The sequence below is a fragment of the Platichthys flesus genome, chromosome 8, assembly GCF_949316205.1.
Source record: "Platichthys flesus chromosome 8, fPlaFle2.1, whole genome shotgun sequence".
NCBI classification, from domain to species: domain Eukaryota; kingdom Metazoa; phylum Chordata; class Actinopteri; order Pleuronectiformes; family Pleuronectidae; genus Platichthys; species Platichthys flesus.
In genome coordinates this window covers 9,881,273-9,908,860 of record NC_084952.1, presented here as the reverse complement: position 1 = coordinate 9,908,860, position 27,588 = coordinate 9,881,273, and the positions used below count along the sequence as shown (strand labels likewise).

Below are 27,588 nucleotides of genomic sequence, written 5' to 3'. Positions count from 1 at the left end.
AGTGCCAAATGTAAACTCAAAACTATACAAAACAATGCACCATATACACACACTTCAGTCAGTTGCAATTATTCTCCTCCTTCTTCACTCACCCCCCTTACCTCAGCCTCTAACTAGTGTTTCACCACAAAGAATGCAGTCACTTAAAACATCTCAGTCATCAGGGGCTGGGTTGCTCCAAATGTGTTGACCTGGTATGGTTCAACCGCAGTGTGGGACATATCGCAAATTGTGTTACTCTGTGTGCATATGCTGTGTGTGCACTTGCATCTAAACACATGTATTAAAGGGGGAACAGGGTCCATGCCGTAAATCGCAGTGAACCCATATTCTCATTTTTCCGGGATCGCTAGTGAGCTGTGGTTTACCTAAAAACTCCCAGAATAGCCACTTTACTCCTGCCCTCATCTGTTTTGTGTAAGACAGCGGCCACAGAGTTCTCCAACACGCCCCCATTCTCCCACCCTCCCACAAGGACCGTGTCGCTGTGGCCCCCTGAAAACAGATATGGCACTGTGGCGAGTTCATGGGCAGCTTGCCCGCCTCACCAAACAATAGCTGTGTCCTAGCCTGGGGCGATTTATGTTTCTCAAAATTACGTTTTCTTCCCAGAGGTTAGTTCATATGCAATCTCAGTTTTAAGCTGTGGTTCTAAGTAGGAGCAGAGGGAAGGAGACTATGAAGGTAATTTCTGTTTATCCAAGGGGAGGAATGAATGTTCTTACCCTCAACTGTCACAGGACAGCAAAGACATTCATGTGAAAAATGTTGGTTTGAGCGTTGGTGAGTTATGAACCTAGAGTTGGAAAGCGAGAACGCCAGCGCAGCTCAGAAAATTACTAAAAGCCGAACAAGAAAAAAAAGGGGGGGGGGGGCTGTTCTGTGACCTCGTCAATTTCGAATGTGTTCTCCAAGTTGATTAAAGACATTGCAAAACCCCAAACAGCTAAACAAGGCAGTGTGGTGCTAAGAGCTGCTCCATGTTGTGGGCAGATGTCTTAATGGAGGAAAGGCTGAGCAGCAGAAACTGAGCAATCCTTCCAGTATGGATGTCCGTGAACGCTTATCATTTATGTCAGTGAAGTGGAGACAAGTAAAAGAATGGTGGATAATTTCCCTCTGATGTGTGGCTTCAAGAATTTGCTTCGGTGGATGTTTGATATTTTGGAAAATGTATCTGACATGTGAACACAGATGGGTCACAAATGAAAGAGAAATCCTATTGTTGAGCTTTTGAACTCTACTCAAGGGATGGGCACCATTCTTCCTTAAGATCTTTCCTCAATTGGTGTTTTGATGATGTTGAGAGAACCAGTCCATGCATGAAATGTAACGACTCTTTAGGGGTAATGGCTCGTTTTATGTACAGATCTAAATGAACATTGATGGGTGTGATCTTTTTGTCCTATGGCAGATGTTGTCTAAACGCAATTAACGTTTGCGCAGGCTGTTGTCGCATCTAATGAACACATGCGTTGGAGCTCAGTGCAACTCAAGGATTAAGGTTGTACCTTTATCCAACGTGACTGATCAAACTGATCCAGGAAATGGAGAGACAGAAACAGAGACAGCTGTTTCGGGTTGTGATGTGCTCTGGCTGCAGCGGTCTGCAAACTGAGAAAACGTTTCGCTGCTATAGGAGTAAAACGAGTCCAATGAAATAACTTGTTACTTTGCTATCGCTAATACAAGCTAACTTTTAAAAGTGCAACCTCAATGCAACTTGTGAACCATCAACTACAGTTACAGACTAGATATTAAAATAATGAGTCTAATGAAACCTCATCACTGGAGAGAAGACGGCTCGATGCAGGAAGGCCACGGAAGTTCTTAGAGAAGAAAGCGAGGGGTAATCTGTTGATTGCAATACACAACTTTACCACTAGATGGCACTAAATCCTACAAACTGAGCCTTTAAGGAGAGTAAAACTAAATAAACAAATAACATACAATGACTGATTAACAATAATACAACAAACTCTTTTCCCACAACTTTTTTATTTGTTTATCCCCCAAGTGCTATTTTAACACAAACAACTGCAGAGGATTAACACTTTGTGCATATGGAGCGTAATCCAACACATCACTCATAGTTATTCAACTGGGGTGACATGTGGTGAGTGTAACCGGCTGAAGCGTATGAGTCACATCATTTTCGCAGTCATTAACTCATTCAGTAAGCCCTTGTGTTTTGTACACTACAGATGTATCCAGTTTATCCACTTGTTTATTGTAGTTTCATCCTTTAATTATCATTTGCGTGTATGAATGAGCCCTTCACAAACCAAAAGTCCATGGACTGGCCATTCCTCATCAAACACTGACATCTAGTGGCCATTTGTTTAACTCTTTGATGGGCACTGACTTCACACCTACTAACTATGTCTCCTCTGTCGTCCTCAGGGTTTTCCAGGTCGTGATGGCGCTGAGGTGAGTGTAGTTCAAATCCAATTTTTATTACTACGTTTTTTTTCTTGAAGAATTACTCTAAATCTGTGACCTGTCTTCCTCTCTTTGAATATGTTTCTGCAACAGGGACCACCGGGGTTGTCTGGAAAGCCGGTAAGATCATGTGTGGAAAATGTCTTCCTTTCGGTTTACCTCAAATTTCTCACTTCTCTTGTCAAAATGTGACCAAAAGTTTGAACTTTTCACATTTGTGATCTGACAGGGAGAGGCCGGTGAGCCCGGCTATCAAGGGGCACAGGGTCCTCCAGGGATGAAGGTACAGAAAATCTTTTACTCATCAGTAATCACTTCTCAGACACAGTTTTAAATGTGGCCTTGTCTTTTCATGCATTTGACCTTGAATGTTCATTGTGTTTTGTAAAAGGGCGAGCCAGGTATGGCAGCAAAGGGAGAGAGAGGTATGGATGGACTCCCAGGATTAAAGGTATGGGACAATTTTCAAATTGCAAATACACATTAAAATAAAAAAATAACATCTGAAAGAATTTGACCATAAAAATGCATTTTGCGTCACACAGGGTGACAAAGGGGAGATAGGAGAGCAAGGACCAGAGGGAGCCATGGTATGTATTTCACTCATTCAGTTAGCCCTCTGTTAGTACAATTCTATTAAACACATTCTGAATATTTTATCATGTTTATGTTGAGCTCATTTATTTATTCCCTCTCTGTCTCAGGGTTATCCTGGAGAAAAAGGCAGCACAGGTTCTTCAGACATCATTGACTTCAATGGGAAGCTCCTAGATGCTTTCCAGGTGAGAGTCTTCCACCTTCGTTTGGGTGGTTATTAGTTTATATCAACTTTGATAAAAACTGTGTTGCCGCAAAACTCAATATGTCAACATGTCGCCATTTCTCCTTGACAGGCCATCGACACCATCAGCATTTCGGTAAACGGCTGTTGTTTCTGCACGGTTTTGGTTGTGTGATCAGTAACTAACGCACATAATAATGCATAGACCCACACAGGGAGTTGAATACACGCACAGAACTCATTTCGTTCTCTATCAGTGCAGTGCATCCGTGTGTTTTTGTAGATCAGTTATCCACCAGTACAGACTTCAGATGTATTGGATGTCCCTCTAGAGGTCACCATATCGAGAGTACTGCTGAAAGTGCCTGGTTTACTAGTCCAGAGATTCTGAAAGTTTTCAGCCCTCAGGCTCCAAAGTAAAGATGTCAGAGATTTGGGACCCCTGTTATCCAGAGGAATATTGATTTAAGCACATTCAAAAAAGTAAACAAAGAAATCTATGTGCACATGTTGCAGTGTTTCTTGTGATGCTGTAAATTGATCTGGTGCAACTAATGTGATCGATAATCTGATTCTGTCATACTCACCTCAGTGGTAGGACAAAGAAAATCAGAGAGCTTGTGAAATATTTTGTTATTTTCATCCTTTGTAACAGTTACGGCTAAAAAAGGCTGTTTTAACTGATTGTTTTTATTTTGATTTGCTCATCACTGTTCCCTTCTGCCAAACTCACTGTTGTACTCACAAGGGATAAAAACTTACAGCCCCAGCAAATATAGAGCAGCTGCTGTATTCGGTTAGATAACACGGAGCCTAAAGGAGCATGCTTAATCATGCAGAAGAGTCAACTGCCTTTGTTACACTGTTCTGAGTGTGTTTTCATGCTATGTGCCCTGTGTGCCTCACAATACACATGGCTGTGACTTGCTATAGTCAGCATGGTGTATTTGTGCTGTTCCACATTACTCAGGTGTTGCACAAGGGGAATGCATTGGCACGTACCCCTCACAGTCGCCACGGTCTCAGTTTCACATGTCTGTCTTCATACACAAGACCCTTTGATTCGGCCATGTACCATGCTACATGCTGAGAGATGGCTATCTCTGCAGTGGAGTGTGTATTTGATTAACAAACACTATGAACCAGCTCCCCTTGGACCTGCCCGCAACACTGCAGACAGCAGTGTGAGATCGTTACAAAGGAGTTGGTGAAAACGCGAACCTGAGATTTTATCAGAGGTCTCTTGTCGGCGTGGATCGGCTGCGTCCAAATCACACACCAGGTCTCCGTGAGAGTTATATCAATGGAGCCGGGGGTGCTCACCGGCCACCCAGCTGCCATTTTAGGTTCAAAACCCCATGCTGAAATAGTTTGTTTGTTACCATCATTCATTTTACAGCTTTTAGTATAATTATCCGAGTGAGTAGAATTTACTTTCCAATGATGGAATATCTCAGATCAAATAGTTGTTTGTAAACATCTGTTCATTTCTGTGGCTTGAATAGAGAATTTTAAAAAGAAACTGAGAGATTCAGCATGTGCACCTCGGGGGGAGACAACATGTTTCATCACTCCCAGATGGCTCAGGACTTTCAGAGGGTGGAGAAAAGGGACCTGTTAGTCTTTAGGAGACTGTGCTATTCTTCATCCATTCTCAGTGTTACATAAAGTCGCATGAATGTTTAGTTTCTCTGCTTGTTGTCCAAATCATCCTGCATCAACAGAATGGAAAACCATGCCAGGCTTTTATGTGTAGCACAAACCACATATGACGCTGTCTCACAATCTCAATGAGATAAAAATTGCTTCAAGTTGGTTTGTGATCAGCAAACGGAAAAAAAGTCAAACAAAACAAAAGATGTCATCAGCTTTGTTTAGTGTCGGGCCTGTTCTGTGAAATCCTCTCTGTTGCCTCCGGCTCTGGCCTCATGGTATAACTCTGTGAGTTCCCAGTTTCTGTAAACAGCTACATGATGTATACACATTATGTCAATGTGACTCTGCTGACGAGTACAGACCTAATGACTGGTTCAGTTATAGTATTTTATTACCTCCACCAAAGATGTTTGTTTTTCACCCCTGTGTGTTTGTATGTTGGGTGGTTGGTAAACGATGAAGCCTTGTGGAAGGATGTGGTGTAGACCAGGGAAGGATACATAACATTCTGGTATGGATCCATAGTTTTTTTCTCAGGGAATATTTTGATGTGAAAAAATACACACATTTACAGGACTGATAATTTGGTGCAGCACAACTAAATGACCTTGGCTGAGGTACATGCTCCACTGAGTGATCGTATTAAGAATGAATCAAAGCTCTCGCTCAAGGTGATGAAGCCACAGAGAACTGGAAGGACAGTTGGAGACTGCATACCTCCACTGAGGCTAACTCTTAACCTAGACAAAATAAATCCTGGATCTGCTCCAGATATAACTGGCTTCTGCCTTGTGTCATGATCCAGCTTTCCACAAAATGCAAACGTGAATCAGCTCAGTAGTTTTTGAGTAATCCTGCTGTCGGACAAACAAACAGCAAAGAAAACAGAATCATAACTTACTTTACTGATTAAAATAGGAACTTAAGATGATCACTTGCCAGTGCTGGGTCTCTACTGCCCCACAGTGGCCAGGAATCGATCACTGCAGGTTTAAAGATGGATATTCTCCATTCTAATTCCAAGTCAAAAGAGACACATAATAAAGTCTAACTGAGTTTATGTCCAATCCTGTTTTCTGTCTGCTTTTCCCCAGGGCCCGCCTGGACCCCCCGGACCCCAAGGCCCTTCAGGAGAAAAGGTAAATACTTGAATAATATATTTTCAGGACCTTCCATTTTCAAAACGGGCTCATTACTTTTGTTATACATTATTTTAGTTTTGCATCATTGAGCGCCGCCCTGCCATCATCAAGACAGAGTCCAACCTATATGGATGGGGCAATAGGACACAAGAATATTCCATGTTGCACAGCTTTTCAGTGCAAATCACTCATAACATATGTGCAGTGTTAAAGTCGTATTCATCGAGTGAGTGAAACTGTCCTTGTCTTCTTCCAGGGTGACCTCGGATTACCTGGTCTCGCGGGAGTTGATGGGGAGGAGGTAAAGTTGCAGAAATTACCCAAAAAATCATTCAAAATGAAGTATAACAGCATATAAGACATTTTGTGGCCAGATTTGTTGTTGTAGATCATTCTTAATTCTTCATTTCCAGGGACCTAAAGGTGACACAGGACCCGCTGGCGAGAGGGGGGAGAAGGGGGAGATGGGGCTCTCTGGGCCTGCTGTGAGTGGTGACCGCACACATGTCTCTCTGATACACAAACAGTGACACGCACATAAACAGCAGGAGGTTAATTTTGCTCTTTGTGGTTCAGGGTATGGACGGACAGAAAGGAGAGAAGGGCGACTGCAGAATGGACGACAACCTGGTCAGTGAAACACACACATGAAATTTTGTCTAATGAGATTTCATACAAAGTCAATGCCAAGGCACGAATAGACATGAGTATCCACCGTTCAGTTGTGTTTCCGCTCAGTGAGTGTGACTAAGTTTTCAACATCTGCCTCCTGTTTGACTCTTGTGATTTTCATGATACTCAGATTCAGATGATATCCCAACCAGGCCCACCTGGACCCCCTGGCCCCCCCGGGTCCTCTGGATCCATGGTGAGTGCATTACCATCCCACTCCTAGTCTGCTGCTCACATTTGTTATTTGCACCTATAGTCCTCTGGCACTCACGGCACACTATGCATTTCAGGGACTGCACGGGATGCCTGGTCCTAAGGTAAGACTGTACGGCCATGTTTCCAGTAGAATCAGTTTGTGGAGGAGGCTGTGACATGTGTTGACTCAGTCCCTATGCTCTAATGCAGGGTGAGCCTGGAGCTGGTATGAGGGGAGAGAAGGGAGACATTGGTTCACCTGGACCCAGGGTAAGTGCCACTGGCCCTTTATTTTCATATGATAATAAAACACAAGATATGCAAACATGTTGCAGTGGTGATGATGTTCTTTCACTGCAGGGACCAGATGGCCTCCAGGGACTCTCTGGATCTGCAGGGTTAGTGGGTCTTCCAGGTGCCAAGGGAGAAAAAGTAAGAAGACGGTCACCTCTACAAATGTGTTGCTATATTTCAGTGTGCGGGTATTGAATTTAATATTGATATATGTATGTTTGCAGGGCAAAACAGGGGAGCCAGGACTAGATGTAAGTGTTTTCAATGAGAAGATACTTTTCACTGAATTCATTTCATTTTGAACATCATCTTTAAACTGCATCCTGTGACAAGCAAAGTTCTGATGCCCTTGTTCTTCCATGTCCAGGGTTTCCCAGGTATGACGGGAGACAAAGGTGACCGAGGAGAAAGAGGAGAGAAGGTTGGTACACAACTAAGCAATTATGGATTTATATCTACGTTCAATATAAAAACAATAATTGTGGTAATTACAAAGGTCTGTTGAGCAACCGATACACTCTTCAGACCCAAGTTCAGCTTTTCAAAATAAAACAACTATTATTCAACTCAGTATTAAAAAAAAATTATCAATGTAGTTGCCATGATAAGGATCAGTTTATCTGAGGACATAGAATAATTCATATTGTCATGTCATTAACATCAGTGGTATAATAAAGAAATAACACAGTAAACTGTATTGTGTGGCATGTTAATGAGTGTGTCTGTTTGTATCTGTCTTCTCCGTGTCCAGGGCGACAGGGGGACAGTAGGGAAGAGAGGTCTAAAGGGACAGAAGGGGGAGCAGGGTCCTCCGGGCTTGGACCAGCCTTGTCCTGTGGTACGTCTCATACAAACACACATGTTACAAAATGCTGCACATTTAGGTCGATTTCCTTCTCTCCACGTTCCTCTCCACTTTTCAGTATTTCCCTTCTTTCTGCTCTCAGCACTGTTTCTGTTATTTCCTGTGCTTTCCTCTGAGTTTCCTCCTCAATGCTGTGAATGTGTAACTGGCTCTTGCTGACAGGGCTGTGATGCGACTAAAGGTGTGTCTGTGGAGACGGAGCTCTCTTCCCCTCCAGCTCCTCCTCTTCCTCCTTCCGGCCCTCAGGCCCCCTGTCCTGTGGTACAGTACCTCTGCCTCCTCTCTTCTTTCTGATCACTATCATTTCCAGCTGCTCTTTTCCAGGCAAACACTTTTATTTCTCTCGAACTCTGTATGTGTCACCGGTTCATACTTCATGTTGGAACATGGCACTGCAAAGACAAGTATACACAGATATTACACAGTAAGGTGTTTGCCATGTGACCTTTGAAGTAAGAGCACACTTAAGGTATTATCATAGAACTTATGATTTTTAAAGGACCCTCTTCAGACCTGGTGAAAACATCCGTCCAGAGTGATCACAAATGGTCAGAGCTAAGTTTAGTTTACACACCTGAAAGCGTCTGGAGATCCAATCACTCAGACCACATATGGACGTGGACTGGGACGCATGTGGTCACATTCTTTTCGGTGCTTGACGGTGACCATGAATCTTTCCAGGGCCGCCAATGTCCTCTGACCTGCAACAGTTTCACAATGAATCAAATGTACTTTTACACTCTTCTGCGTCCACATGCTGATTTGCGATTTGCACAGCGAGATCTAACACAGCTGTAAACTCAGACCGGGTAAAAACATCAACATTTCGTTTTCACCAACACGAATGACGTACATGACTATTTGCATATGGAGTTGGGAAGTGAGATCCGATGACACATTAAGGATGCATTTTTATTCCGGGTTCGAACCTCCGAACTTAACACTGACCCCTTGTGATCGTGTCTGTCATGGCGGATGTTAGTTCCAGGTCAGAGCGGGGACTAAGTGTTTTTAAAGGATGCATCACTTGACCTGTTCTGGCTTTTTTAAATGTTTTATAATGCTGCTGTTCTTGCTCTGCAGGGACAAGATGGGATGCCAATACCAGGCTGCTGGCACAAGGTGAGCATTCAGATGAGTAACATGTTGTAAAAAAGCATATTGTGAACTAATGAAACAATAAGCTTCTGATGAATAGAAAGCAGTATGCACGGTTAGAGGATAGCTAACCGTCGAGTCATTATTATTACTCATGGCTTGTCAGCATTAAATTAATTGCTTGCCTCTGATTTGTCACAGGGGCATTTTGTAAGTATATAACAATGTGTGAGTTCTGTAACTGTGACGCATGAAGGAGATTTTCTTGCTCACTGCATCACAAATCGCTTATTTGTGCATTTTGGTTTGATCCACTAATAATAACCACTCCCTGTTCTTCCTTTGCAGTGATGACTAACCAGCAGCACTGAATCTGTACATATTGATCTGGTATATATTGCAACTGAATACTACAACAACAACCCACTCCTTTCCCCCACTTTTTTTATAAGAACTTTTATATAATATATTGAGATTTTTTTTTTTAACATGGACATTTTTGGGTCCACAGTATTATGAAAAAAAAAAAAAAATTTTAAAGTAGAGATCCAGTGTGGTTAAGAATGCAGCAGTTCTTTTGAAAACAAGGAGCTGAACTGGCAGTGGGACTCTTACTTTGAAGGACAGTCCAGCTGACCATGTTGGAGAGAAGAGTGCCTTACTAACACAGTCTGCCTTGCTGCCTGATAGTAAACGTTGCTTGGGAATGACGGCGTGTGCACTCGCCCCCGGTGGCGAGGACGGATGGACAGATCTCTCGGCAGATGGGGGAGTGTGGGGTCAGTACTCTCTTCTGCTCTCTTTCTTCTCTGAAAGGAGGACATGTCGAGGCAGAAGCTCAAACGCAAGCGTCTCTCTCAGCCCTAAAGGGGGTGCGGGGCCTGGTGGAGAAAGGACACATTGACAGGCAGAGAGCACGAGGGGCAGACCGGCCTTTACGCAGCAGCGGAGCCACGCAAGGCCTCCGCGTCACACAGAACACTCAGACCCCCCCCCCCCCCCCCCCGTTCTGGAAACCCCTTCAGGAGGGGGGGGCGACAGAGGACACTGCGATTTCCACATCCACTTGGGAGGAGAAGACGCACACTGACTGATGATGTGACGCGATAGCTTGATAACCAGTTTGTTTGGTGGGGGGGGGGGGGGGGGGATGTCACTGGCACATAAGGGAGGAATTTACTGCACAGATACATTGGACACATGGAGGGGATTTCCTGTATGGCTCTTTTGTAAAGCTTTTTGCATGATCATAATCCTGAAAGCCTGTATGATGTGTGGCCCCTCGATGTAACGTCAGGTGAGGGGAGATTCATTTTCATTTTCATTTGCAACGAGCAGTCTTTAACAGTCTTTCCATTTGAACAAGCCACTCAGAGGGGTCGGTAGGTCAACCTTTTTTTTTTATGGCTTACACTCAACAGCAGTGGGGACTCGCGTGTTGTTTTGTTTTATTCCGTTAGACTCTTACCTGATTTTGTCCAGTTACATTTTGCATTCCTGTGCACTGGCATGTTTAATGCGGAATAAATAAATGAGTGAAGCTTCAAGACCGGGTTTGAAGGAACCAGTCACAGTATTCATGTTATTTCAGTGTTTCAACCAGGGAGCCACTCAGCTCCAACATTAGCCTGTTTCTGTTTTAGCTGCCTGAACAAACGGTTGCTGATCAGATTCTTTTCTTAATGATTTCCAGCGTGACTGATCATTATCCTTTAACCATTGACGAGGACATGTTTAATTACTGTTGCCAGTTTTACTGTTGTTACTTCTTGCTGCTGACTTAAATGTGTGTGTTTTTTCTTTTTGATATTTTTTTTGAACCAATATTAGTCATTTGAACTGAAGGACTAACAGACTTTAAGTTTGAAATTTGAAACGGATGTATACAACAACCCTAGTTTTTTATGGTAAATTTTCATTTTATAATCAGCAATAGAGAGTTTTAAACTTTGAAAAGCCTTTTCTCAGCTGGAACAATTTCTTTGTGTTGTTTAAAACTCTGCTTACATGTCCAATCTAGGGTTGTCAAGGTCACACACATGTACACAGACGCGCATAATTTTTCAAATAACCTGTGTAAGACTGCATTAACAATTTTTTTTTTTTTTTTTTTTTTTTTTTTTTTTTTTTTATATTTTTGTTTATTGGAAGTAGTTTCACAAGATACAACAATATAACAGGGAATACTTCCATCTTACATTTTTTCCCATCTTTTTATCCCTCCCACTTTCCCATCCCCAGCACCCATAACAAACCTATAAACACGAAAAAACAACCAAATATAAAAATACATAAATAAATAAATAAAAAACAATTTTTTTTAATATTTTGACTGCATGTATACAGGACAGAGATTACATAAAATCGTTATGTGTAGTAATACATTGAGTTTCAAGGTAAATTGTATTTTCTTAGCGGTCATATATTAAAACTGCATTGGTATTAGTTGCACTTTTTGATACAATATGAATAATATCAAGCAATCCTCTTTTTAAGGCATGATACGTGTTCAGGTTCATCACTAGTCTTACCGACTGGTTATTAGGAAGAAGAACACAAATGTATCGGTGATGTTTGAATAAATGAAAATGGAACTAGTCCAATAAGGTCAATTTGTTAAAAGGGTAATTTAGTAGATGGGGGACTGGTTCAGGGTTGAATCCAGTAGAGACAGTACATTGGTAATCTTGGTCAATAGAAATATTTAGTAGCTGAAGTGTAAGCTGGCTCTTCCCTAAAATGAATATGTGCAACCTCTGTGATTGGCTTTATTTTTCCAAACATCCTTTTTACGTTATAACTGCTAAGTGCCAAAGTTGCAGTACTGACATCACACATAACAAGTTCCATATCGGTGGGATAAACTCAATGTTTTATGTTTTTTTTACTTCAGAAATGTTTTGTGAGAAAGATCTGTGCATCATATATTGAACGTATACAATGCACTGATTGGTGAGAGGTATTCTAGGGATGTTTTCCCTGAAACAAAGATCTGTAAATGAGGTGTATTACCATTAAGCTATCACAGATAGCCGACACACAAACTTCATTTGAGTAACTTTTTGAATGAGGTCTTGGCATTATTTTACTGGAAGCCGATGGTTATCTGTCACATATCTTTTTATTTCTTTTGCAGATTCTATCAGTTGCAGGTTCAAGGCTTAATGACGTCAATAGATGCCAAAAATATCTAACTTTACAGTTTGGTGTTTTAGCAAATCATATATTACAGTATTAGCTTGACTTTTTGAGAATGTTTTTATTTGGTTGTGTATTTGGTTGTAAAAGAATTAAGCTATTTTTGTAATTACTTGTCTAAATATGTATAACTTGAGAACTGGTTAACTAAACATGTAGAATGAAATAAACTGGTTTTATGGTTTCTTGTCCATTAAATCATAAATAATCATATAGAATTATTTTTGTTTAATTCATTTGTATTCATTCAGTCTTTCTTCACTAACTTTGAGATGTCATAACAACCCCACGACAAATTACATATTCACAAATTGCATTGACAGTGGCATGCTTTAACTTATAGATGTAATCATATAGTCTTAGTATCAAATTAAGCATTATAATTCCAAAAAGAAATGAATGTGGTCAAGTGCAAATTAATACCAAATAAAACAATAGAGACAAACCATTAAAAGGAAAAATTACGGTCCAAGGTAAAGGATACCAAGACAAGTTCCCCATCTTTGTTGTGTGTAATAAATCATTAGTATTTATTTAGTTATTTGAGCTTAAAACTAATCACCTGAGGGTGATGTAATGGAGAATTCACTAAATTTATCTCACTTTCCAATGCAAACATATCTTAAGCTTGTGTCAGTGCTTTAGCTGATTATCTCTACGGAGGTTGTATTTGCAAATCTCTAGAACACCAGCAGGGAGCGCTGAAGCACCTTTAATGAAATCCGTCACTTGCTTGATCAAGATGCTGAGGTTATCGTTGACATCAAAGATTATTCTCCACTTTGGTTTGACGATATTTGAACCATTCTCAGTCATGATAGGTAATCCTAAAAATGTAAGAATAATTCTGTAATGTACTGCTCAAAGGAGGTTCTCGTTTGTAGAAGTAGTCATACAAGTACAAAATATGAAAACACAATATTGTTTTTTGAAACTGTTCTCATTAACCCAACAATGAGGAACATATAAAACCATAACGACACCCAAGCCTATCTCAGGTTTTTGATCCTTATATAAAATGGTAAGGGCAACGTATCCCCACTTTCTGTATTTGTCTATTTTTATAATCTATAGTCTCCTGATCCAAGCCAGTCTGAAAGAAGGTTACAGCTGCTTTAATTGTGAAAAGCAGAAGGCCGAATAAGTCTTAAGTCTTAGTATCATGGTACATGAGCAACTTCCTAGCATCCGATGGAATAGTTTAAAATCCATTTTTTACCTACAAATTATGTCTGTCATCTAAATGTAAAAAGCAAAAATACAATAATAAATAACTGACAGTATGTCTTTGTATCTTTAGTTAAGGCAACCGTCAGGTTTTATATTGTGACTGTTCATTACCATTAGCTACACAAATTAGATTTGAAATGGCCATGTTAGCCCAATTGCTTAAACAGTATGCTAAACTAAAATTGTATGTTAAATACAATTAAATCGAGTGAGCATTTAAATTATAACGTTAAAATGTGAGTACGGATTGGAGTAGCTTCATGGCTGATAAAGTTTTGGCTAACAACATGAAATTGGGGCATGGCAATAAAATAATATTAAGGCAAGTCATTTGTATCAATCAACAACAACAGACCTAGATGGATCGATTGATAGATGGATAGATGGATAGATTGATACACATATGTAATATATCTCAGATTTGTGAAATTTTTTCCTCATAAAAAAAGTAGTTTAAAACCTCAACTATTATTAAAAATCAGTCTCTGAACTTCAATGGAAGAAAAATGCAACACAAGTCCTGATAATTATCGAAATATCGACTGCTATCATTAGTATTTATCTTGACCCAGTGTTTGGCCTGTAGCCCTAAATGAAACATAATAAAATCGTCTGTATGAACACAGACACACACATACACACACACCTACCTTGAAGCCCCCACCTGCTGCAGACCTCTCCGTCGTGACTCTGATGTCCCCAAATGTTAACGGTGTTCTCTAATGAACGAAAACACACACACACACACCACTATCTCTCTCTCTCTCTCTCTCTCTCTCTCTCTTTTTTTTTTCTCTCTCTCTCTCTCTCTCCCTCTCTCTCTGTCTATCTCCCAACTCCTCCCTCTGCCCTGCCTCTGATTTTTCTTTTAATCTGATCCTTGTTGTTTCACTCGAGCAAATTTAGTTGCAGGAACATTTGGGGCTGTCTCCCTCTTCCTCGCGCTGTGCGGCGGCGGAGCTAGTACGTTTCTCCTCTTAAAGATAATGGAACATGGTCGGATTTGACTATTTCCAGCTGATTCTTCTTCTTGTGCTTCCACTCACAGGTGATTCTTGGACATCAGAGCAACGAGGCGTCTTTTTGTCGGGAAATAAAACACTTGGAGCGACGTTGTTTCTGGGGAGAAGACGCGACACGCAGGTGAGAGACTGAGCTCGTCTGGCGAAGACATATTAACGCTTCCTGACGCATTTAACCGAATCTGCGAATGCTCTGTTTATTCCATGTTCGTTTGAAACGCGTCCTCCAGTCCGCCTGTTGCGCAGACGCTCAAACCCGCCCCTGTTATTATTCTGGAATACGGGCGTTACTGTGGTGTTGCACAGACACAACAGTGGTAACAGTGGACATGCTGTGAACATGCTGGTGTCTCCTGTGTGGATTCAGAAACATCTGTAAACAGCTGCCGCGTTGTATTCTGGGTCTGCACGTGAGGTTGGATCCTCACAGAGTCAGTGTTTGAACTACAAGTTGTATCATGTTGTAAAATGAATGTATCGTTGAGTCCGAAGCTGTTAAAGGTTCAGTGTGTCAGATTTAGGTGAAAGGGATCTATTGGCAGACATTGCATATAAAATAATCTTAGTGATGGTTTCATTGAAATTGTACAAAAAAAAAAAAAATTAACCCTTTTGCATATACAAATGTTTTATATTCACATTGGGAGCCAGTCCACTTTATGGAGGCCGCCATGTTTTTAACAGTAGCCCAGACTGGACAATATACACACCCTTTGAGTTTTTATGAGAACTGAAGGATTCCACAGGTTCTCAATCATGTTTGAAAGGGGAGGGTGAGGTGAGGGGTGTTCAGCTGCAACATGCATCTTCAACACTAGATGTCACTAAATTCTACAAACTGAACCTCTAAGGGTAAGACATGTTTTAAGGTAAGTTTTATGTTAAGTGAAGGTCAGGTTTAGTTTATGCTCGGTTGGTTAAGTAAAGGTGACTTTAAGGTCAGGTTAAGGTTAAGAATAAGTTTAGGTTAAGTTAAGGTTAGGTTTAGGTTTGGTTAAGGTTTAGGTAAGGTTTAGTTTAAGGTTATGGTGAAGGTTAGGATTAGTCTACAGGAAATTAATGTAAGTCATTGCAATGTCCTTGAAACAAGTGTGTCTTTGAGTGTGTTTGTGTGTGTGTGTGTGTGTGTGTGTGTGCGTGTGTGTGCGTGCGGGCACGTGTGTGCGTGTGCGGGCACTTGTGTGCGTGTGCGGGCACGTGTGTGTTTGTGCACTCATTTGTATTTACCTCTTAAGGACCTTTTCCAATATAAACACCGACCATGTACAAGTAGACCGCATTAGGACCTTAACCTGGTTCCACCAAGCGAAACTTAATTTCTTAGTTTCTGGTTAAGATTCGGAGTAAGTGTAAATTGGGTTTAGATCAAGGTTGTGGTTATGCAGGAGTTGGTCATGGATAAGGTGTTTGTTTGGCTGTCCACAACGAATGGACGTCAATGCAAAGTCTTAATAAGGATAGCTGCACAAATTTGTGTGCGTGTGTACGTCTGCAGCCAACATTCACATATGTGTATGTGTCGTTTCAGTTCAGGAGATTGAGCCTTGTTCTTGTTTACCTTGTTGGTTCAGATGGCTCACACACACACACACACACAAACACACACACACACACACACACACACACACACACACACACACACACACACACACACCAACCACCATGGCAGACCCAGTTGATGACACTAGTTGCCTTCATACACTCTATGTTGTTTCCATGCACATTGTGTCGCCACTACTTTGTTGTTAGTGAAAGATACAGCCAGTCAGGACGAGTTCCCTTTAGACTGTGGACTCTGCACCAGTCGAGCTAAACTGAACCAGACAGCCATGTTGGTCTTTCTGTAGTTGTGAGGACACTTGTTTACATAGTGCTTCACCCCAGTTCACCCCAACGCCAACCTTGACCTTATTCTAACCGTATCGCTAAAAACAAAATATGAGCCTCGAACAGCCATTTGAACTCGTGAGGCCAGACTCACAACAACGGCAAAACAAAGTTTATTCCCTTAAAGTGAAAGAAACACGCACACATGAACGCAGCCACGTAACCTGTTTTCATTTCCCCTCCGACACAGACCAACATTCATTGCTGGTGAGGCTTCATCTTTTTACGGTGCTAATAAAACAGTTTGCCAACAACACGGCAGCAATACACAAATCAAAATGTTATGCGAACAACACAGTATTGGTTCAACTGTAAAATCAGCACTAGTTGTATTGTGTGATGGAATTGTTGTGTGTTTATTTGAATGGGTTAGAGCTGTGGTGCTTTAATGAGCTGAAAGGATTATTGATATTTAACCTAATTACTTTGCCCCCCCCCCCCCCTCCAGGCTGCTTGGTCTCACTCTAATTGTGATTTGCAGTTATCTCACCTTTTACTTTTTAATCAATCATCTGCCCATGGATGTTATCCCGTTTGGCACATGAACGTGTCACTGCTCTCTAAAGAGTAATTGTAGTGTTACTGTGTAACTATCAAAGGCGGTGATGAGCTACTTTAGGATTTGTTGTAAAACTACCTGTGATTTTCATAATTTCAATTCCCCAGGCTGCTGGGAATGATGGGAACTCCAGATAAGCTGAAACTTATCAGAACTAATCAGAAACTTAAATGGACACTTTCAGCTCTTGAGTTTAAGCTGTCATTCAAATATGTATACTTATGTATATATATATATATATTTTATATATATATATATATATATTCATTATCTCAACTATTTCACATATTTCAACTGCAAAACCTTAGAAAAAAGCAAATTCCTTAATTGAAGTTCAATTTATTTGGTTTTATTTGTGTTTTTCTTTTTATATATAGTCTTCATATGTATTCGTAAAAAAGTTTATGGTTAAATTGTGAAATATCCAGCCACAATAAAATGTCTTTGTCATTAAGGTTTAATAACAGCATCTTACATGCTGAATTGTATTTTCAAAATATGTTTAAATATATTCCCTAATCTTGTTTTTGGCATTTTCACTGTAGCTGATATCAGCTTCACTGAGCACTCAATCTTAAACCGACACTTCTCTCCAAAGTTAGAATACAGCTATAATTTATTTTAGTTCTTCAATTTTAACTGTCAATTTGACGGTTTTTGAAGTACTGTGATTTATTTCAATTACCACTTCAACTCCAGTATCATCTCATAACACTTTAAATTCCCTTATACTGTATTTGCCTTGATGCTCCTAATGGAGAGGAACTCAAAATAAATTCAGTTCCATCAACCACTGGCAAAAAATGAAAGCACTAATCATGGCTCTCAGAATACTCCTGGCCACCAGGCTCCTGATACACAAATGAGCAGAGGGGAAAATCTAAGAGTAGAAATTAAAGGTTTCCCCACAAGTGTTAATGTGTCACTCTGACTTCCACTGACTGCATGTGTGACCCGTTCAGGTTTCACAGATATAACTTTCAGCTGATAAGGTGCAGCAGGGCCGTCTGTTCAGGTGGAACCCGGCCTGCACACACCAGCCATGATGCTGACGTCAGCGCTCTGGTGAAGGTTACTCTGTAGGTAGCTCTTTGGTGCACTGTGTTTGATGAGGGACGCAGTGCGCTGGAGTCAACAGCAACCCCCCCCCCCCCCCCCCCAACCGTCCTCCTTACCCCATGTCCTCTTCCACCTACATGTTGACCCCCAACTGCTCTTCTCCCTGCAGACACCTGAAGGTAGCCGCACAGTGACTGTTAAAACCAAGGCAGTTCATATTCAGCTGTCCACATCCCTGTATGACTGTTAATGCTGGCGTAAGCTGTTCAGAAAGCAGAAACTATTTCTGTACACAATGTAGAGTGAGTAGGCGCCTGAATTAAAGCTGAAACAATTGATTCATTGACCGAAAGAAAAAATATTTCATTTATAATTATTTTCTAGTTCCAGCCTCTTCAATCTTAGGATTTGCTACTTTTTTTTATCATCTATGATATTAGATTGAACAGTTTTAGATTTTATAATGACATCTTCTCCCTTTTGGCCTTTCATTTATCGATTAATCAAAAAAACAATGAGCGAATAATTGAAAATAAAAACAGTAATATCAGAGCTATTACGATTGGTCGATATCAAATTAATATGCAACAATTTTGTAGTGGATTAAACTATTTTGTCATCTATCACAGTAAACTGAATATATTTCAGTTTTAAATCTGAATAAATTGCCTTGAGATGTAGGAAATTATAAAAAGCATTTTTCACTAATGTCTGACATTTCATAGACCAGAAAATTAATCGTTTCATCTAAAAAAATAATCAATATATTATTTTTGTAATAAAAGTAATTGTCACTTGCAGTCCCAGAATATCCTATCATGCTTAAAGTTTATTTTCATGCTTTCTTATGAATTCAGTCGAGTATGAATGAATAAAGCCATTCATCAGTCTTTTGAGATATTTGTGGACTGTGGGTGCGAATGCAGCCTTGAGCATGTAGCATCCAGCCCTTTCTGCTCGAGCAGAATTCTTCATAAATATTTAGATGTAAGAACATTTCAAGCCAATTTCTATTCACTCCTATTATTGCATATTAATTAGTTTCTCCTCAGCTGTTTGTTAAGCCTGTGTGTCTCACAGCCTCCTTGTTTTATCGCTGCTGTGGATATAGGGTTGTGCGATGTTTAACCTCCACAGCACTATCTTTAAAAAAAGGACTGCAAAGCATCAAATGATTGCTATTAGACATTTTGGGTTTTACTTAACTGCAGATGATCCATGTCACTGTTTCCGTGCATTTTGAGGAAGTGTGGCTGTTTGTCGGGTTTCTTAAAACTCTGACAACTCTGGTATGTTTTTTTAATTCTTAAACCCGAATGATGGCTAACTGTGGAAATGTTGCATTCTGGTTAAAAAAAATGATGAATTTTACTGTTGGAGGTTATATTTGTCTACTGCTGTTGATGAATTATTAATTGACTAATGTGCAGATCAGTCACAAGCTGAACTTTCATGGGGTAAACCATCACGTGTGTACTGCTTTTCAAACGTACAGATGGCAGTTTCAGGCCGTAGGTCTGTTGCTCGTCTGCTGAAATATCTCAGCCACATTGAAATGGATTGCCATGGCATTTTGCACAGCCATTCATTGTCCTCAGATATTTAATCCTCATGACTTTCAGGACCCTCTGACTTTTCATCAAGCACCACAAATGATGGTGATTGGCACAGAATTCATGACATTCCTGGTTTACAATGTAGATTTCTGACTTTTCCTTCAGTGCTGATATGAAGTTGACATTTAGTCTGTTAGTGGGTTAGAGTTAAGTACCTCAATGAGTGACGGTAAAATTGCTATAACATTTACACACATTGTTGACACCCTTAGAATGTAGTGACCTCTCCTCCATGGTCATCATTTGGTCACAATTCTTGACCAAATAACTGCAAGATCCTATCAGAACACTTTGCCTTTAAGCAACAACTTAAAATGAGTTGTTGAATATGGAATACACTGTACCTTCTAAACGTTAAAGCATTTTGGCATTTTGATGTTCAGCAGTTTTGGCGTATAGTTATTGGTGAGTCATCTGTCCATGATCATGTCCCACGTCCTAAAGTTCTGTGTTTGGAGATAAAGTGGTTGCGCCCACTTATGAGTAACTAATTAATAAAAACCTACTCGCTGTCTGAATATTAAATCCACTGGTTTTCAGACAGCTCTCCCCTGTCGCTCTGTCTGTTCAGGAGCAAACACAACCCCCGGGCTTCTCACTTTAATCCACATGTATATTTTGTCATGGCATGATTTCTCTATTTTTAACTGTGCCCATTGTCTCCCAGTAGCCCCGATGGAGGCCAAAGACAAAGCTAACAAGGAAAGGCTTGGTTAAACAGTTGGTGGATTTTTTTTTGTGGGGGGTTGAAACTCCTGAAAAAAAACATGTGTCGGTGACAGGTCGTCACTGTGCATATTCAAAGGTACAGGGTGGAGCAGAAGCTGGAATGGATTTGGAGGAGAGCCAGTGTTGCTGTGTAGCTTTCCAGGAATGGGTGCAATGGCACATGTGCGCCATTTGGTGTCTGGTGTGGTGAGAGCGAGGGGGGGGGGGGGGGGGGGGGGGGGTGATCAGGGATTGTTGCTGAGAAGCATTTGGATGATGCAGGTTTGCATATTGCTGAGCTGCGTCGTCAGGGAGCGCGCGCAAGCTGATGTGGACGTGAATGCAGGACATGCAGAGCTGCCCCCCCCCCCCCACACACACACACACACACACACCCACACACACACACACACACACAGAAAAGTTTCTATTGATCTGTAGGTAGACGGGGCAGAGGGGGGAGGAACAGCCGAGCAGGATGGTAAAGCCAGCAGAGCAGTAGCTGTACCTGCTCCTGTCTCATCCTGCCTTTCTTTTCTTTTTTTTTAAGATCTTGTGTTTGAAGGTGGGTGTATCAGTCCCTCTCCCCTCATCTCTCCTTCACCCACTCCATTGCGGTGTGTTCCTACTGGGCTATCTATCTGCACGCTCTCACACACACACACACACACACACGCTCGTTCCTAAACAGCCCCCCCTCCCACCGTTCATCCGTCTGTGTCTACCGCCATCAGACACAGAGAGTGATAATATCTGCCCATCTCCTCCTCCTATTTGCTGTGCTCCTCCTCTCCTGCATCTTGCCTATTGATTATTCACTTGGGCGTTCATTTACCACAGCGTCTCATACAAGGTAGCCCTGCTTCCTCTTCAATTTATCTCATGTCTTTAATACAGTTTGGACTTTGCCTTCCTAAATCGTACTTTATTTTTATTGCAGTGATTTATTATCTGTGTTCAGTTACTGTCTGGACACGTCCCTCTGCTCCCTGCCTGCATGCTTCTCCCTTGCATCAAGACTTCCTCCACCTTGTCTGTGTGGAAGACAAAGCTGTTCGGAGTCCGCTCTGCATTGTTGTACAGTTTGAATATTAACATGTGGCTCAGCCATGACTGTGCTGTACCAGTGGAAAAAAAAAAAAAAAAAAACCTGGGAGGAACAAGGGTGGGCTCTGTGGAGGGAGGAGCTGCTGTGGAAACGGCCCTGTCATTGGTCGGTGACGTGTCCTGCCTGCCTGCAAAAGCTCGCCCGGTTGGCTGCTGCTCTGCATTGAGCACAGCAGTTGTGAAGAATTACCCCTTCTCCTTTCTGCCCAGTCTCTCTCTTTCCTGCCTCTTCCCCTCACATTAACGAATGTCTGGGAGTCATCGGTGTCGACCACGTGTGCCAGCCTGTGCCACCTCAAGGACACCACTGTTCCCAGTATACTGCAGCTGGATTCCTATCAAGTTAGTCAGTTACTTTCTGCTCCGCGGAGCTCAGGGGAGTTGAAGTGACGTCTCTGTCCTGCCTGCAATCTCCCTCCATCCTCTCTCTTCCTCCCTCTCCCTCTCTCTGTCTCTCTCTCTTTCCCTCGTATCACTTAATCAAGACGTAGCTTGCCCTTTGCTGTTCATTGCTGCCTCCCTCCCTCCCGTATGCTGCGCTCCCCTATGTGTTTGTCCTTGCTTTTTCTCTTTTGCTCTGACGCGTCCACCCTCCTGCCTCTTGGTCCTCATCACCCTCCGCTTAAACAAGCTCCACACAAGGTTGCGGCTTCACATTCATATCTTTCTCCTCAACAGGCTGCCTGTTTATGTTCATGCCTTGGATTAATGTTTGCCCTTCTGCTTTTGCAATCCACAGCAAGACAACACGCAAGGACATGCAGAAGAGAGGTCAGTGAGGAGGATGACAACGGAGGAATAAAGGACAGCGAAGGAGGGATGAGAAAGAGACTGAAGTAAGAGGAGGAAGTGGAACTCTGAAGGGCCTACTGAGAAGGGGTTGTCTGCTGCCGTCTGACTTTGCTGGATGAGAGCAGGACGGGGCTTAGTGTGTGTTTGGCCTTGAACCGAGGCTATATTTCATCCTGACACCCACAGTCGTCCATCCCATGTTGCTGAGCTGCAGTCCCGACATATCCTGAGCGGAGCCGCCACCTCGTCTCATCAGTGCAGGGAAACCTTCCCTATACGAGGTTCTGCTTTTTCCCTCCCTACAGTCATCTTCCGAAAGATATTAGCCCCACAGAGACTACCACAGCCTCGGCCATGTTGACGTGAATGTAACAGTGACTTACGGCGGGCGTCCTTTGAGTCAGACGAAGGCGCAGATGCTCAGCAACATATCTAAGCATTCCAGAGTGATGTCCTCAGAGTAGTTTCTGTTTCTCCCTCTTTTTTTTTGAGACGGAGCTGGCCTCTGCTCACGGTCACGGCCCTCTATCTCGCCCCAGTGACACTTCAGCTGCCACATTTCCCAGGAAGAACTAATAAACATCCCCCAAAATACATTGAACGCAAGGACTCGCTGCCTATTTGTTCTGAGGACAAAACTGAGAATAGTTTTGCTTCTCTTTCCTCTCTGTTTTGCCGGGGATTCTTTTTTCGTGCATGGACATTAGTCACCCTTGCACTCGTCAGACATCTTTCCGTCCATCTGCTTAGTGCTTTGTGAGCGTCTCCGATGGCCGTCAGCATGAGCATGGGACGGGACACCAAATGGCTGACCCTGGAAGTGTGTCGCGAGTTTCAGAGAGGCACCTGCTCAAGGTCTGATGCCGAGTGCAAGTTCGCCCACCCCGCCCGGAGCTGCCATGTGGAGAACGGCCGAGTCATCGCTTGCTTCGACTCGCTGAAGGTAACGGTGCGACACACACTGCGCTCATCATCGACACCTGCCATTTACATCATGTTTGTTTAGACGTGTGTATTATGGTTAACGTCAGGTCCGTTGATGCCATCTGGTTCTGCAAAGTATTGTATAAATACTGAAGTTAAGCTGGTGCCCGCTTATTCGACACATACACAAACACACCCATAGACACACACAAAGGCTTCCTGTAGTTTCATAGTGGATATGGTATTTATTTCAGGTCAAGTGGCTCAAATCTGAAGAAACAGCAGAGGTGTTGTTTTAAAAGTCAAATACTTCATGAGTCTGTCTCTTGTTTAAGGCGTCATCCGCTAATTGAATTCTTCAATGAAAAAGATGCAGCTCAATCGTTTCAACAATTTACTGAGGGAAATTGTGCAAACTATGTCAGTTGGTGTTAGCTGTTTAAGCAATTCATATTAGCAGTATAGGTTACTGTCAAAATAAAGTGCATCTAAAGGTTATATATATAATATTCATTGCGACGAGATGTTGCAATAGCATCAGGCTCCCGGACCTAAACGAAGGCTTGGTCGGCCACAGCTCCCGAGGTGTTGAGTCCATGGTCGATTGGTGTTGGGACGCTCTCTGTAATCAGCCCCTAAACACACAATCACAAGCTAGCAGCCAGTTAGCACTGCTAGCATCATCAGGATAGTTGTGTCATGCTGTGTGTAGCCCGCCGACTCTATATAAAAGTCGAAGCTTTTTTCGGTTGTGTGACAGATGTGTTTACAGTGTTTCAATGCAGAACGGGTTAAAATCTGTTCGTGACCCTGGGTGACATTTATGCTTCACCACTGATCAGAACTGGAGGCTTTAGATACGTCTGAAGAGAAGAAACGTTTTAATAGGGAGGGATTCACGTGCACTCACATGAACCAGCACCCGGACAAAGAACAGAGAAGCTTGTATCACTTCACACAGATGTGTGACATCATTCTCTACAGAGGACGCCATTACAACACTTTATATCAGAGAGAATTATTGTTTACAGCTCTTTTAAGGCTTACAATCTTCTATATACATACATTAATCCACCAAATTACCTATTATATATTACGTTTTATTTTAAGTGGAATTTGACTTCATTAGATCATATACATAGAAACATGAAGGAGGTGTTGGACGAGAGACCGGCGAATGACATACAGGCCTGTAACACTGTCCTACACCACTAGGTTACTATGGCGCCCAATCAACATACTTCATAACACCGGCTAAAGATCATATAAATCACATACTACCATATTATAGCTATTGATTTAAGCAATGCTTGAAATAATAATAACAATAATAATAATAATACATGCAATACACACAGTTGTTTTTGTATAAATGGTCAAATCAATGGATCATACCCGACAAGTTGTATGTTCTATGATTGTAATGGATTTCATTCCACCCATGATTTAACTTATGTTATTTCTAAAGCCCTCTTATTAGTTTAATGACTCTTGTAATGCAGATATTAAGCTAATCTTTATTCTTTAAATACACCTCCTTGTTGCTGTCATTACATATCATTTAATACTCATCGTATTCATTTAGATATTAAATCAAACACATGCTGATATTTGTCAGAATCCAGGATTCTCAGTGTCCACTGTATATCGTCATATCGCCCAACCCTGATTTAAACCAGGCAAGCTGAAACAGCATTCTCTAGCTCTAAACACGTGTCGGAAACACGTCCACCTTCTCTCTTATCAATATATTAATTATTTCCATTTGGCCGACATGTAATCTCCTGCTCTGCTCCACCTCTGATGTGGGCTAGTCGGTCATCGCTGCAGCTGCTCCCCTGACTCTGATCCTCTCTCTTCCACCACAGAACCACGGTATTATCACGACTCAGACAGATCAGAAAACCTGACGCTCTGACAAGTGATGTGATGCTGTGCTGTATTTTAGAAACGCTTTGACTATAAAAGGACAATTGTGCCGTAATCAAGAATTGGCTGTGTCTGTCTGTGTCAGGGTGTGCGTCTGGATGCACGTGTGTTTTTGCTGGAGGTTTTGTTCGACCGGCTTTCCTGCAGCGAAAAAGTGAGACCAAGACAGGGGGCTCTCTGTCTGAGTGCAGCTGCTGTCTCCTGCTTTATTGAGTTAGAATTTATTATTCAGCCATTTTTCTGTATTATGTCCTCCAGAGCAGGAGGGAGCTATGGAGAGAGAGAGAGAGAGAGAGAAAGGGAGAGAGAGAGGGAGAGAGAGAAAAAGAGGGGGGCCTAGCAACAGCACAGGAGTGCGCACCCATTGGATAGTTTGATCTTCCTGAGTGGCACGGCTGTTTTTAGCACAGAGCAACAGCCTGGCTCTATACTGGTTGTATCGATGGGAGGAAGAGACGAGCTGCTTTGTACCAAAGGCAGAGAGCGATTATGAAAAGGCCATGTTTGGCTGTCGGAAGCCGCAGGGTCATGTTGTAAGCTTGAGAAAGAACTGAAGTTGGTGAGAGTTGAAGGTCAAAGCGGCCTTCTTTATCAGGAGCCGCAGCAGAGCTCTGGTGCCAGCCCAGTGTATCAGCAACCACCTCTTTACACCAGTGTTTCCATCCACATTGTTGTTCAGGGTTAAACTCAGCTGACAGTTGTGTTTGGTCGACTGACTAGAAAAACAAAGAAGCGCCACATGCTGTGCTGTGCGCCGCAGAGCCGCCCGACAGCATCCCTCCTTCCCCCTGCTGCCCACTGAAGGGAGGATGTTTGTTACTTTCATGGATTTATCTGCTAATGGCCTCCCTCCTCCTCATCACCGTCACTCCCATATCTGGTAACTCCGGCTCGGTCCTACCCGACCGCTGTCGTTCCCTGTTGCTCCTCCATTAGCTCTGTGTGGTTGGTCTGAACCTGCTGCAGGGGAGGGGGGGGGGGAGCTCACCTCCCAGTTCTTTTTACCTTGTTATCTGGACTGCTGCTGTCATCTCATGTGATTAGTGTGGACGTCACATCTGCACATTATACTGTAGATTTGTAGAGTGACTTTTGGATGGCTTGGGTGGTTTGGGATGCAAGTTACAATTCATTCTGTTATTGAGTAATCTGCAGCAACTTAAATATTTGGTCTGCAACATGATGTAAAATACAAAAGATGACAAAGTTGTCAGATCCAACGACAACGCCTCGAAAATGCTTCTTTTGTCCAAATAACAAATACCAAATTTCTTTGCAATTTGTCAAGAAAAAAAATACATATTTCACAAATCAAAAAAACAAAATGTCTGAGGGCATCTATGAATATCTGCATGTTTAATATAAGGAGATAATACAAAATACAAAAAAAACGATAATGGTAACGGTTAAGATTTCTGCAGCGATCCTGTTTAACAAAGTCATTTCTCTCTCCTCTCCCTGAGAGCAACAACAACAACCCACTGTATTTACAGGGCTTTCTCTGTGTTGCTTGATGTGTTGCTATGGCTACCAAAAGGAGGATTCCGCACCCAGTTCTCCCATCAACACCACTTCTTGGCCTCTTTCTCTTCCCCAGTTGTTCTAGCTTTTATGAAGCTCTTTCACCCGAATCAGTCTTTGTGTTGCCAGAGCACAACAATTCAGTCTGTCATTTTGTCCAGCTTTTGTGTCTTCGCAGCAAACACCGCGTACGCTTTATCACCCGGCTCATTAAAAGTGCTTTTCTTTCCCTGTGAGCTTTAGCAGCATTGCTGGGCTCATGGGCCTCGCTCCTCGTTACAGACTCATCCCTGAACGCACAGCTCCCTGACGCAAAGCTCGCTCACGTCTCGGCTGTAGGTGAGAGTGCTTGTGTGAGCCCATGTAGCACCCTGGCCATGTTTCAAGCTGCTACATGCTGTATAATTTGTTGTCTGCTGTGTAATATGAGTCTCTCTGGGTTGCCGGTACTGGAGACACTGGATTCACGCAGTTGTCCTTGATGCTAAACCCTTTTTTTTATGCATCTCAGCACGGCATCATCCATCAACGTCATAGTCTCTGCACTGTGACGTCAGTTTGTCTTCAGTTGTGCAGCATGCTCGTGTGGCGCTCACATAATGAGAGATGTCTTGTGTCTCTGTGGTCTGCTGACAGAGGATGCAGCTGACTCTCAGTGGAGGTAGTTTAGCGTGTTAACAGCACATCCGCAGGGGAAGACAGCTGCTGCCGGCCCAGGGGGTTTAATGCAGACTGCAGTTCCTCCTCTGAGCGCGTGTTGACCTGCAGTGTTCCTGCAGCACCATCTTCACCTTCCCCACAGACTCTGGCAGGGATGAAGGACACTGCTTTAACGGCAGCTTGTGACCAAATGAATTGCTTTTAAGTACCCGGCTCAAAATTTGATTGAGA

At 42.3% G+C, this 27,588-nt stretch overlaps 2 protein-coding genes and 1 long non-coding RNA gene across 11 annotated transcripts in view; 2 read left to right on the top strand and 1 right to left on the bottom strand.

Annotated features, from left to right (window-relative positions):
- Window positions 1-11,250, top strand: part of LOC133958774 (collagen alpha-1(XXIII) chain) — a 122,156-nt gene extending 110,906 nt beyond the window's left edge. Inside the window, 21 exon segments of the mRNA XM_062393745.1 lie at window positions 2,404-2,430; window positions 2,536-2,562; window positions 2,672-2,725; window positions 2,834-2,893; window positions 2,988-3,032; window positions 3,147-3,224; window positions 3,336-3,359; window positions 5,974-6,018; window positions 6,278-6,322; window positions 6,435-6,506; window positions 6,598-6,651; window positions 6,824-6,889; window positions 6,984-7,010; window positions 7,099-7,158; window positions 7,249-7,320; window positions 7,407-7,433; window positions 7,550-7,603; window positions 7,934-8,020; window positions 8,210-8,308; window positions 9,131-9,169; window positions 9,962-11,250. Coding sequence (XP_062249729.1) covers window positions 2,404-2,430; window positions 2,536-2,562; window positions 2,672-2,725; window positions 2,834-2,893; window positions 2,988-3,032; window positions 3,147-3,224; window positions 3,336-3,359; window positions 5,974-6,018; window positions 6,278-6,322; window positions 6,435-6,506; window positions 6,598-6,651; window positions 6,824-6,889; window positions 6,984-7,010; window positions 7,099-7,158; window positions 7,249-7,320; window positions 7,407-7,433; window positions 7,550-7,603; window positions 7,934-8,020; window positions 8,210-8,308; window positions 9,131-9,169; window positions 9,962-10,012 — 1,113 coding nt within the window. The 3' untranslated portion in view covers window positions 10,013-11,250.
- Window positions 8,329-14,628, bottom strand: LOC133958775 (uncharacterized). The gene is made up of 3 exons (XR_009921723.1): window positions 14,224-14,628; window positions 8,622-8,748; window positions 8,329-8,439 (listed from the first exon to the last, which is right to left on the bottom strand). It is a non-coding gene; the product is annotated as an uncharacterized LOC133958775 (long non-coding RNA).
- mbnl3 (muscleblind-like splicing regulator 3) overlaps window positions 14,622-27,588 on the top strand; it is a 28,163-nt gene continuing 15,196 nt past the window's right edge. For 8 of the 9 annotated variants that reach the window (XM_062393741.1, XM_062393742.1, XM_062393740.1 and 5 more), the window contains exons 1-2: window positions 14,622-14,716; window positions 22,271-23,266. In XM_062393741.1, the coding sequence (XP_062249725.1) occupies window positions 23,093-23,266 (174 nt within the window). In that variant the 5' untranslated portion in view covers window positions 14,622-14,716; window positions 22,271-23,092. Of the gene's footprint in view, window positions 14,717-20,822; window positions 21,874-22,270; window positions 23,267-27,588 lie in introns of those variants that run through there. The other variant, XM_062393736.1, reaches the window with a different exon arrangement.